This window comes from Aplysia californica, unplaced genomic scaffold (genome assembly GCF_000002075.1).
Source record: "Aplysia californica isolate F4 #8 unplaced genomic scaffold, AplCal3.0 scaffold00583, whole genome shotgun sequence".
In the NCBI taxonomy this organism is placed as follows: domain Eukaryota; kingdom Metazoa; phylum Mollusca; class Gastropoda; order Aplysiida; family Aplysiidae; genus Aplysia; species Aplysia californica.
The window spans coordinates 333,259-346,083 of record NW_004797853.1 but is presented as its reverse complement, the minus strand read 5'-3'; the positions used below and the strand labels follow the sequence as shown (position 1 = coordinate 346,083).

The 12,825-nt window shown below is 38.7% G+C and overlaps 1 protein-coding gene across 1 annotated transcript in view; it reads right to left on the bottom strand.

Moving 5' to 3' along the window:
• Nucleotides 1-12,825, bottom strand: part of LOC101860687 — a gene marked incomplete at its 3' end in the record, with an annotated part of 45,922 nt that overhangs the window by 14,617 nt on the left and 18,480 nt on the right. Inside the window, 1 exon segment of the mRNA XM_013087393.1 lies at nt 10,038-10,135. Coding sequence (XP_012942847.1) covers nt 10,038-10,135 — 98 coding nt within the window.

The following is a 12,825-nucleotide window of genomic DNA, read 5'->3' as shown; positions in this document are numbered from 1 at the left end:
GGGTGGTTGATAAGATAAGATAAGTTGAGATAAAACCCTACTTTATTATTCCTAAGGGAAAATTTTTCATGGCTGTACAGAACCGCAAAAACACATACAGGTATACGACATGTACCTTTAAATTATATATGACGCTCATTAGAATTCAATATGAAAAGAAAAGTAAAGCTGACAAAATGTACATATCCCTTCAGATGCATCATTCAACCACATGAAGGAATTAAATTACAAGACCTTTAGAGGTATATAGATACATACTCGAAAAAGCAATACAATACTTATTCTGACATCGTCGCCGGCATTCATCATTGTCGTATGTCAAAATGCGAGGTTTTCAGGAGAAGCAAAAAACTGTTTCATTTCGAACAGGTTCTCGATAAGATAAATATTGTAACATAAAATTACGTTATTTTCGGCGCTGATTTCAAAAATCGAATCAAATTTTAAATACACCAGCTACATTCTCTGTTCTACGACATACGACTTTGTTACTTAAAATTTTCGTCAAGTACAATGTATCAAGGCGACTTACGACAATAATGACGCAATTGAACCCTGTTGTAAGTCGACATACGACAATGATTCTTGACGAAATATTGTCGAAATGAAGAGAACCCGTTATCAGTTCATTGTAACACACTACAATATGTCTGCAACTCCAAGAACATGTAATAGAAATGTGTTAGTCAAACTTAGTACCAATGTGCTGTATTTTCAAGGTGCAAATAGAATAATAATAGTATAAATGGTTTGAGACAGTTAAACAACGTAGATATCTCTCAGACATTCTTTATAATTCTTCAGAAGCTCAACATTTTGAAACTTGTGTGGCTTCACAACTAATATCTATTACAATAACCACCTATTGGCACCCTTAAAGTACAATTGCCCTGTTACTAGCTTTGGGGAAACAGTAGTAGTAGAGAATCATGTCAGCGAACCTCTCTTTTCAAATCATTTATCAAGCAAATGAATAAAAGACGAACATAGCGGTGACTGCGGTGTAATGGTTAGATGCTTCGCCTTCCGTGCGTCTTTCTGATGAGATTCGTCCCCCTCAGCCCGGGTTGGTCCTGACAGGCAGGGTCGAAGTCGCCCTTCTCTAAACGGCCTTACAGTGTTAAAAAGGGACGTTAGACTAAAAACAAAAAAGACGAACATAGAAGTGCGCATATTTTGACTAAATGGCCAAATAAGACATTGATTAGATAATATAACATTAACTGGAGAAGCTACTATTTTCATGTATTATGTTTAACAACTCAACAACCACCTGATGACCAGATGCACACATTTTGATTAAATAACCAAATAACACAATGGTTAGATAATGTATTGTGTAGTAGCTTTCAATGTTCAGTTTCACAATTCAAGAGTCGCCTAGATGACTAGATGAGATATTGATTAGACATTATCATATTTTAGAAATTATTATTTTCAGTTCTTAAGTTTTTTAAATGATAAATAAACAGAAAAATGAGAATAGGGTACATTCATCTGTATCTCAACAGTATATGATTAGTTCATACATGTATAATAAGTATTCTTTTTTATCCAAGAAGCTTAAATGCATTAAGTAACGGCAACAATATGTACTCAAAGTTTAAGAATGATATGGCAATGTGAGATAAATGTCAAAACATATCAAGAAAAACACAAATGAATTTAAAATCTACAAACACAAGATTAAACTTCCTACAAACCCTGAAGGAGACTTGTACGCTCATAATGGTGATTGTAAAAATATTCAAGAGGTACAAAGATTAACCATAACGATCAACGAAGACAAGGCAGGTAGCAGAAGTTTCAATTGATCTGAAAAGTATGACAGCACTCTTCCATTACTTTTCAGTTCGACTCATACTCTGAATCTGCCGGATAAGCAGCCTCTCCTACATTTAAACTCTTGTAAAAAGCATGGTGTGCTGTGGGACTGATTTGTCTGTCACACATCGCACGCAGGTCTTTGCTCTTTCTGGAATCAATTCCCAATGGGGCTGAATATGCTGGTTCTGGACTCCGGGAAGGATTCATGTCAGCAGGTTCATTTCCACAGGTCGTGCATTTATTCACTACTTGATAGGGACAATGGGATCACCCTTGCGAACCGAATACATGCGGATTTGCAGGAACTTTGCATTTTTACGATCAGTGGTCTTGTTCATGTTGATGAACTCATGCTATTGAAATTCCAAACGTCCTCCGTCACCTTCTCTGTCACTTTATAATGTGATGTGTTTCTTTTAGCCCCTTAAATGACTGTAGCCCACTGTGGAGTTGTGTACACACTGACATGCTTGGCTAGCCGCCTCAATCCTGGCATGAATTGAGTCACTTTCATGTTTAGAGTGGCCTCTTACAAAGAAGACATGGTGGATCTCCTTACAGTCATAATTTTTAATGTTGTACAGCCCACCACAACATCGTCATTAACGGCCGATTTCTGTTCTGTCCACCTGAAGAATTTGACAGTAACCTAACTGTTTTGATGGATCCTGACCTATTTAGCCATTAAAGATTCTTCATCATGCACAAAGCGATAGTTTCATTCTAGGGGTAATTGTAGCCTGTCGTGTCATGAAAACCATAAACACTCACGTTGTACTTGTAGTTATTTAGTTGTCCCATGTAGTAGATGTCACCCTCATTTGATTTAGGAAGTGGCAAAACTTCTTCCAGATCAAAGGTAGCGGCAGCAACCGTCTTGTCATTTTGCACTTCTTCTTTGAGGTTGTCTCTGTACTGGCTTGTAGCAGCAATTTCCTCTCTGGGATTCGTATCTTCTATCTTCATTAATTTCTTCAATCTTGTTTTCACTGTTATCGAATGCAGAACAAGCTGCACATGTATCTTCCTTTGGCCGATGGAGGCCAAGGTTCAGAGTGTAAAATACATTTTTGTAACTGGATAGGGATGCAATGCGTGTTGCCCTCGTCCCTTTGCGATTTGAATGGCGTCCGCTCTCGTCTACTTCAACAAATCCAACTTTAGTCTTGTCCCAAGAGCTGGGCATGTATTAACAAAACAGTTTCTGCAGTGCTTTAAGTATGTAAGAAGAACTTTTTACAGTCTATTGTTTCGTAACCATTGTTGATTAACTTGTAATATCTTGAGGTTCCCTTTGGTCTAACAGTGACTGCACGCCTATACTTTGGCTCAGCATCTCTGACATTTGTTGCTTTAAAAATCCCAACGCATCTGGGGTTGTCCAAGCTCCCAAAAAGATTTCAAAATGTCAGTTCCTTGCTCTTCTGCGATTTTTTCCTTGCAACGTCGCTTGCAAGTATCTGGATTGCAGCCAACCCCAACAGTCTTTCTTTTTGCATAATTATGTCGCCTTTCCCTAAGTTTTACAAATCCTTTTTCTCAGGACGTTTGTCTTCAGTGGATTTTGCCAGAGAGGGTGCATTTGGGTCATTATGAATGGTCATGGTAACTTTGTTTATCACATCCTCAATTAAATCTCTAATGACAAAAATATCAGAATGCATGCTACTGGCCTGAGGAGGATTATTTCCTAGACTAGCATTATCATTTAAAGAACTGTCTGTTGGCTGTAGTTCTGTGGGCGTCTCCGTGCTCGGGTTTGGCAGTGTTTCTTGGCTTTCCTTTCACAATACACACTCAGGGGCGTGTGGCAAGCCACCGTCTTCTCTGAGATCAGACTCTATTTCACAGCCATTCCTCGGTAAGTCAAAAGACACTGGTATTGTTTGGGTCAACGCACGTCAGATTTCCACCCGAAATATACCCTTAGAACTGATTCAACGGCGAATGCGAGCATTTCAATCCACTGTTCCAGCAAGATGCATAATGTAGTATGTCAATACAAACTTGGTACATTTGATGAGGAAGTGCGAGAAATTCGACAAGTGATAATGTCGTATGTCGACATACGACATGCCTCAGTAGCTGTTACTTTGTAGTAAGTCGACTTGATACAATGTTCACTGACGATATTCTTCGACTTTATCTTAATACAAAATGTTTTATGCTTCTATACCCGTTACTATTTTACGTAGAAGAATGAAACCGGGATCAAAAGATGCGGCTCATAAAACTCTACAACATATTAGATTTTCATTTTTTCGAAATTTTGACTTACGACAATGATGAATGCCGGCGACGACATTAGCTTTACGCTAGATGGTAATCTTTCTTTCTTTGTTTTTTTCACTCAATCCCGTCACCGAGATATCTCGGTAGGTTCGCCGCCCTGCGTTCAATCCCATGACCGAGTTGATTCGCTAGTTTTGCTCCGTATACTAGTTATTTCCTTTGGGAAAACCGCCTCAAACTTCATATAAGGCCAATTATTATTTCCTCTGCCAATTCTGCCCAGAGGGGTGCTGGAATTTGTTTCTACTGTCATTACACTCAGAGAAATCGCGGTTTTAATAAAGGCACTTTCAGCACGTTTGTTCACATCGATCAGCTGAGCACGTGTCGCAAACAATTCTCTCTGCCTCTCTCACATATAGAAACATTTTTTTATTCATGAAAGTATCCAACAGTCTCTGTTATACATGTCATCTCTCTTGCCCTTTTTAAAAACTCCCAGTGGAGCACAGGCCATCAACAACATTACTCCAGCGAAACCTGTCCTGAGCATCCTTTTCTATCTGTTTCCATGATGTCCCCGCTTTTTCAATTTCCGCTTGTACCGCTCGCCTCCATGTCATCTTTGGTCTTCCCTTCTTACGCTTTCCTTGTGGGTTCCACGTTAAAGCCTGCCTGATGATGCTTGTCGGGGGTCTCCTCAGGGTGTGTCCAATCCATTTCCATTTCTTCACCTGAATATCTTCCTTTACTGGCCTTTGGCTTGTTCTCTACCACAGTTGAGCATTCGTGACTCGATCGTACCACTATACATGCCATGCAATATAATATTTATAGATCTAGTTGCAAGCATATTTGAATATCAATGTAGGCTTGCTCTTGCTCATTCGTCCATGAAAAAAAAAATTGTTAGCCCCCAAAATTCCAAAGTAGAACAACATCCCAAAGAAAAATTATCAAAGCTACATACTTCAAATGTGGTATGTCTAAAGATCCATCTTTGTTTGTACTTTGTGCCAATTTTTAAAGCAAATGGAAGATGTTTATAGTTACTAGTGGGCCCTTACTTACGAGCCAAAATGACCGGTTTCTGGGTACAATGTCAGGAAAATTTCCCGGGTTTGAGGGAGCTTTAGAGGTACACATCTGCTGCTTCGTCATCTTACAATTTTCGTGGAAAGGTGGTATGATGGGTAGTTTATAATGCTTTTTATTTTTAAAAAAATACTTGTGGTCTTATACATTCCATCAATTTATTAAGTGTTTTGTTCGGTACTCGCAACTGCATTAGGTCATATTATGAGCATTCGAGACACGTTAAACATTTTTAGTTTTGGTAGGTGAAGGGAGAACATTTGGGAGAAACAAACTTTTCTTCGCTGTCAGGTTTCGAACCCGGGACCTATTGAATGAGAGGCAAAAACCGTAACCTTTAGACCACGAGAGTGCTTAAGGAACGTGGTATTGAAGTGTAACCAGGGACCGCAGAATACTTTCTATTGCTCCTACACTTTCGTCTGACTGCGGTTAAAACGTTTTTCGCTACTGCATGTATAAAATGTGAATACGATTCTCGAGGCGAAAACGTTCAAAAAGAATAATTAAATCGAGTATCTCTGGTGCAACCTAAGATCGATCTTTGGAGCATCAGAAACGCTTTTCATTTTAGCACACAAAACAACCCCCCCACCCCTTTTCAAAAAAAAAAAAAAGAAAGAAAAAGAAAAAGAAAAATCCCATGTGAAAACGGTTACCAAGACGGGAAGTTTGAATTTCTTTTCTATTTTTCTTCTTTTTTTTATGTGGCTGGCAGGGACTCAAGTAAAATAAATTCAATTGGCAATGTTCTCTTGGTATAACTGAGCGCCAGATTATGTTTAGTTTTAGTTATAATTTTACGGCACTTGCAACAACACAATATAAGGTCATATAAGTGACGAATAATAGATGTGTTGCAAGAGAGTAACATACACAAAAAAGAAGGAGAGATAAGGACGATATAGTTTGATAGGAAAGAAGGAGCAAGCCACCCTCGAGCACCCGCCAACCTCCCACTGTCAACTTTTAACGACTACATTTCGCTAGCAAAGCATGCTGCCATACCGCTACCTCAGAATAACAAAGTTCTAATTGACATTTTTGGCCATTTTCAGTTAATAAGACCATGAGGTTAGAAACCAAATTTTCTATCTGTTCTATCAAAATCGTAAGATTATTCGGAGTCGTTATCAAGATATTCAAAAAGTGCCGTCGCAAGCAATTTGTGAGGCAGTGTGATGAAATCAGGCGCTCGTCAAAATAATAAAAGTGAAGAAACAGGCATTTTTCTGCAGGTTAGGGAATTTTTAAAATCGAATTAAAGAACGCATTTTTAAGAACCCATTTCTGTGTATATTGTACTGAAACGTGTTGATTAAAGGCTTTAAAAATGTAAACTTTCTGTCTCCGCGAACTCTTAAGCAAAGGAAATAACTGAACATTTATGTCCATTTTCTCGCTAATTTTACAACTGGGACCAGGTGGTCCCCACCTCCTTCAATCACAAATATCTCGACTTGTATTCCAGGTAAATGAATATTTTTTCATTGTTGTTTTAGTAAGATTTTTACTGCCCTTGTAATACAATAAGGTCATGAAAGTGGAGAAGAATAGAGGTGTTACAAGGAGTTTTACTCTTAGTTAGAGTTTTTGTTCAATGTTTTAGTAAGCTTTTTACAGGACTTTCAACGCAATAAGGTCATATAAGTGCCGAAGATTAGAGGTTTTTAGAGCAACAAACATATAATAGAAGGAGGGGAGATAAGTACGATAGATGTTTGATAGGAAAGAAGGAGCAAACCAGATAAGAGTACCCGCCAACCACACACTTTTTTCATCATAAGCAAGACAAATGATAAAGCTTTAAGATGATACTAGTAACTCTACATGCCCCAAAACTGACGAGCGTCATGACATATTTGGGCTCTAGTAAACGTTTTACAGCACTTGCAACATGGGTCGTTTATAGAAGTGCCGAGGAATAGAGGTTTTACAAGAGAGTTTTAGTTTTAGGTAGAGTTTTGCGGCACTTACAACACAATAAGGTCAAACACTAGTGCCGAAGATTTGAAGGTTCTACAAGAGGGACCAGACCTATAATATTTTTGCTTTGGAATAAGCTGCAGTTTCCCCCTTTTTTTGACTAGACAGTTAACGGTAGCGTGAGATGTGCACTATTAATAGACTAGCAGGGCCCCCTTTCGATGAAAGGAATGGTCGGTGCATTAACATCAACTGAAAGTCATTGGCCTACAATATTTGCACTCTACTGGAATGGAGCAATATATCTTGAGAGATGCAAAAAATTAGAAGGTCTAGATCTAGATCTATACTCTCAAAACAAAATGCGCTTGGCAAAATATCACTTCCGCACTTCCGCCGTGGAGGACAGCTACACAGATTTGTTCCGTTTCTCAGTGGAATAATCACAAGAGCCAAAGAAGGACGGGAACCTTTTGTAATATATATTTGTCCAAATTCAGGAAATGAATAAATAAAAAATCGGGTTTCGTCTTGGGGACCTACCTATCTTTTTGCAGGTACTTGCCAACTTTCAACTCTGTAGCTGTCGTAATTTTATTGGTAAAGTGACACTTGTGTTTCCATGTTGCCAAATATATAATACTAGCTGGGCCCCCTTTCGACGAAACGAATGATCTGTTCATGGAAATCCTATAGCCTGGCAGTGTGTACACTGTGTCGTCAGTTCCCCAATGTAGCACTCGTACTTAAACGAATTGACACTGTAGAGGAATGCTTTTGGGAGATTTAGATATAGAGAGTCCCCATTTTTTTGTTGTTTCTCTAGACCACCTCGACCTTTGCGAGCGCGAGGGGTTCCAACTGCAAAACGTCGTTTTCTTTTCGGCATGGTCAGGCGCTACCTAGATCTAGATTCTCACCTAAGACCTGTTGAAGTTGTAACAAGAAAAAGAATTTGACAAAGGAATCCGGAAAAAGTGACGATGGGCATCAAACGAAAGAATCACAGTCGAATTTAGCACCAAGTAAAAAAAAAAGAAAACATGAGGCTAGATCTATACGGGTCGCACACTTAAAATAGTGCTCAGTATTAGGCGACAATGCGCGATAGTATCGAACGGAAGTACGACTTGAAATAAACAAACCTGGCGGATTTTCTAAAATTACACAGAGAGAAGCGTCGGCCTACAAAAGCGATCAGCGAAATAAAGAAATTTAGCTTTTTGTAGCAAAACTGTCTAAAAACTAAAAAAACGAAGGGCGTCATGATTTGGAGTATATTTTTAAAAAACTTTAGGCGAAAACCGCATGTTGATTGATGCAGCCATTAAAAAGCCTTTGAATAGCAAAAATCGGCCACAACAAATAGATAATAGATGTGCTTGAACGTCTTCTCTAGGTCTATATCTATTAGAGATGAGATGGGATGATCTTTAAGTGTCCCAGAAGGAAATTTTTCTCCTTCTTTGTAAGAGTTTTACGGCACTTGCAAAACGATAAGGTCATATAAGTGCCGATGATTAGATGTGTTACAAGAGAGTAACTTACCCCAAAAAAAAACAAAAAAAAAGAGAGAAGAGATAAAGACGATGTGTTTTATAGGAAAGAAAGAGAAGACCACGCAAGAACACCCGCCAGCCACCTCCTTTTTCGTGGCCGTACAGAAATGATAAAAACACATTCAGGTAAACATATAATTTAAGTTATATTCTCATTAACATTTAATATGAAGAGAAAAGTAAAGCTGACTATCATGCACATATCACATCAGATGAGTCTATCAACCACAGGCAGGGATTTATTACTAGACCTATAAAGGTGAAACGGTATAGGTTTAACGCCCCTATCAACACTGCTTGGTTATTTAAGAGGCGGGACCTCCGAGTTTAACGTCCATGCCCGAAAGGACCGCGGGAAGTGGGAAATTTGTGTAAAGTGCCTTTCCAAAGGACACAATGTCGGACCGAGCTGAGGCTCGAACCAACCCCTCCCCCCACCCCCCATCCCCCAACCTCACAAGTTCTTTAAAGTTATATAGATGCATGTATTTTCGAAACAGTAAAGTACACTGATGCTTTTTCTGACAGTATTTTTATACCAAGAACTCAATTTTTGCCATTTTGGTCGCAGTAACAGTGGGTGGTTGGCGGGTGCCTTGGTGTGGTCTGCTCCTTCTTTCCTATTCAAACATCTATTTTCTTTATCTCTCCCCCTTCTTTTTGTGTATGTTACTCTCTTGCAACACATCTATTCTTTCTGGCACTTATATGACCTTACTGTGTTTCAAGTGCCATAAAACTCTTACTAAAACTAAAGCGGACCCAGGAACAGTCTTCCTTGTTCTCATGTCTTCTACGGAGGCTCTCGTGGCCTAAAGGTTAAGGTGTTCGCCTCACATTCAATAGGTCGGGGTTCAAATTCGGATAGCGACGGAAAATTTTCTTTTATAACATTTTTACCTTCACAATTTGTCCTGATCTCTAACCGTTATATCGTCTGCATTCGTCTCCATTTCTGCACCCACCCCCTCACCTCCTTTGCCCCATCCTCTGGGCTCCGGACTCTTTCTGAAGCCTTTCTACTGCTTCTCCTAGGCTCTTTCTTACTGTTGTCTTTCAGACACACCCCTCATCGTAAGGTAGGCAAGATCTACACCTAGCCATCTCGGACAAGGGCGAAATATTTTGGAGGTCCTGTGTGCAAGTTGCACACCTTAAAGATCACTTTGTGGTCTAAAATCGATAGGAGTAAGCTTCGACCGCCATCCGTACAAAATTGAAAATTTCCTTCCTACTGAAAATGTTTAATGAGTCCCGTGTGCTCGTTTGATCTTATGCAGTTGCGAGCGCGGTAAAACACTTATAGAAAAGAAGAGATAAAAAAATTAGAAATGTACCAAGAACTCAGTCCCCATTGGACCCAGGAACAGTCCTGCTCTTGCGTCTTCAACTCCTTACCGAAATATAACACAGACACTGGGCCTGAAACACGTCTCCAGATTTGGTGTAGGAGCTCCGTTTAAGACACGATTTGGCGAACCTGACCTCTGGAACAGCTGAGGAAGTAATAATAATAATAATAATAATAATAATAATAATAATAATAATAATAATAATAATAATAATAATAATAATAGTAAATAATACTAATTTTTATACTAATACCAATACTACTACTACTACTACTACTACTACTACTACTACTACTACTACTACTACTACTACTACTACTACTACTACTACTACTACTACTACTACTACTACTACTACTACTACTAATAATAATAATTTAAAAAATCTTATTATAATGGAGCTAAGCCCGTTTGAGGGGTCAGTATACTTTTTGTTTACACAGGTGCCCTTAAAATCTACAAAAATATGATCCAGTTAAGAATTCTCACAAAGGGTTACGTAGGCATATTTTTAACGTTCGGAAACTACCTTTTGATTTTTCAGGATTGGTGGTTTTTCCTGTAAATTGAAGCTCTCATATGTTTTCACTCTGCCCTTAGCCATTTCATATTTTAGTGGGGATTACTTCCGTTTTCAAACGTGCTTCGTCGTGAGAGCTGCTTCATTTGTTTCCAAATCTAGAATCTTGATATCCAACTCAGTTTGGATGTGTGACTCGCAGTGTCGATGGATACTTCAGGACAAAGTTCATTGTATTAACTTTTTCTGATACATTTGGTGTAGTCATTTCCCCAACACGTTGAGTTCGTTTAGACCCACAAAATGTTTACTTCGCTGTATGGACGTTTTCAAAATTTGGCACGTATTAGGAGCGTAATTTTTTAAATAGAGCAAGACTTTAGATCTAGACTCTATTATGTCCTTGATGTATTTAGAGCACAGAATTCAAGACTGATTTGGAGTATTTTGCAAGAACTGAAGTGCTGTTTGTGCTTTTTGATTGAAGGGTCTTGGGTTTGAACCCTGCCAAGGGGGGCAAAACTGTGTCCTTGATAGAGATAATAATATGTGGTATGAAGTGGAAATGGGTACCCAGCGGTAGGTGGGAAAGATTTCGTGTAATATTAATAATAACAACAGTTTGTGGGTTTAGCAGATGCTTTATCTTATAACAGAAGCACACGCAGAAAGTTAAAAATAAATACTGGTTTATCATAGCCTTGTATTGTGACAATCAAAATGGTGTTTTGTTTAATAGTTTTTGTCTCCGGTTTTAGTGCGTTTTACGGCACTTGCAGCACAATAGGTCGAAGAATAGAGGTGTTACAAGCACAAAACAAGAAAGAGGCGAGATAAGGATGATAGATTTTGGATAGGAAAGAAGGAGCAAACCATATCAGAGCACCCGCCAATCACCCACAAAAATGGTGTGCTGTAACGCAATTCCAGTTGACTTTATTTGAAACATAACAAAACGAAGGACCAGAAGGGGAAAAAAAGCTTGCACTTTTAACTTTAGAAAGATCGAACTTTTCCCCTTCTTTTGCTTTCCCACGGAAAGGTGTAACTCTCATGAAACTGAATATGAATTTCATTTTCTTTTCTATTGTCCATATTTTGCCCATTAAAGAAAATTGTTAATTCCTCCCAGCCTGACTCGGCCCAGTGACAGAAATATGCAATGTTTGACTCACGATAAAAGATATGTGCACAACCTGTACTCTTTCATTATGGAAACTTTACTTCACAAATGGCTGTTTTATATTGATGTGATGTGGGCCAGTGGCCTTTAACACTGAATAGACTTACTTACTTGCCCACGGTACTCGCGAGTCCAGCAAATATTTTATATAGAACAAAGAGCAGTGACCATGACGTGATATAATACACTACCTCAGAATGACAAAGTTCTATCTGCTCAGTACTTAGTTTTGAAAAATTTGACGTCAAAGAATTCCGAATTTCACAACATGTCAAGCCTTTTTGAATGCAATGCTTAGAATATCTTGATAACGACTTCGAATCATTTAGTGATTCTGATAGAGCAAATAGAACATTGATTGCTTTCTGACCTCATGGTCTTAGCAACTCAAAGCGGACAAACAGAAAGAACTTTGTAATTTTGAGGTAGCGAATAATTAGATAACTTACACTTTATTGCTCCCCCCGTTGGGAAATTTGAGTTACAATTGCAAACATACACACGCAAATACATAATTAGAAATGAATACAAAAATAAGTACACCCACAAATACATACACTTGATGCCTACATAAATAGGCCTACACAATATCACACCATTACAGAGCAATTACTTTACAAACATGCGACTGCTGGTCGCCGTTGTGCAGCACCCAGTTTTTCATGGAAGGGTTGTTGTGTTTTGCTCACAGACAAAACTAAGTGACCACCCATGGGAAACCCGTGTCGCCGACACTTGCTTGACATTCTTTTGGAAACTGTACTACTGGCATTTACTTTGCTACTGGACACCCCCCCCCCCCCAAAATGGTTCCAGTCTCTTGAAATAATCAATTACACGTTTTACTTATTTTGGTTTGTATACATATTACATTCTTGCTACTTCCCAGTTTGATTTTGATGTTTCTTCGTTGCAGTAAGAGTTTTTCGGCACTTGCAACACAATAAGGTCATATAAGTGCAGAAGATTAGAGGAGTCACAAGAGAGCAACAAATATTAAAAAGAAGTAGGAGAGATCAGGCCGATAGACGTTCGATAGGAAAGAAGAAGCAAACCACACCAGAGCACCCACCAACCACCCACAAAACGAAAGTAAAATCAAAGCAACCCAAAGTATTTGTAGAAGCAAAA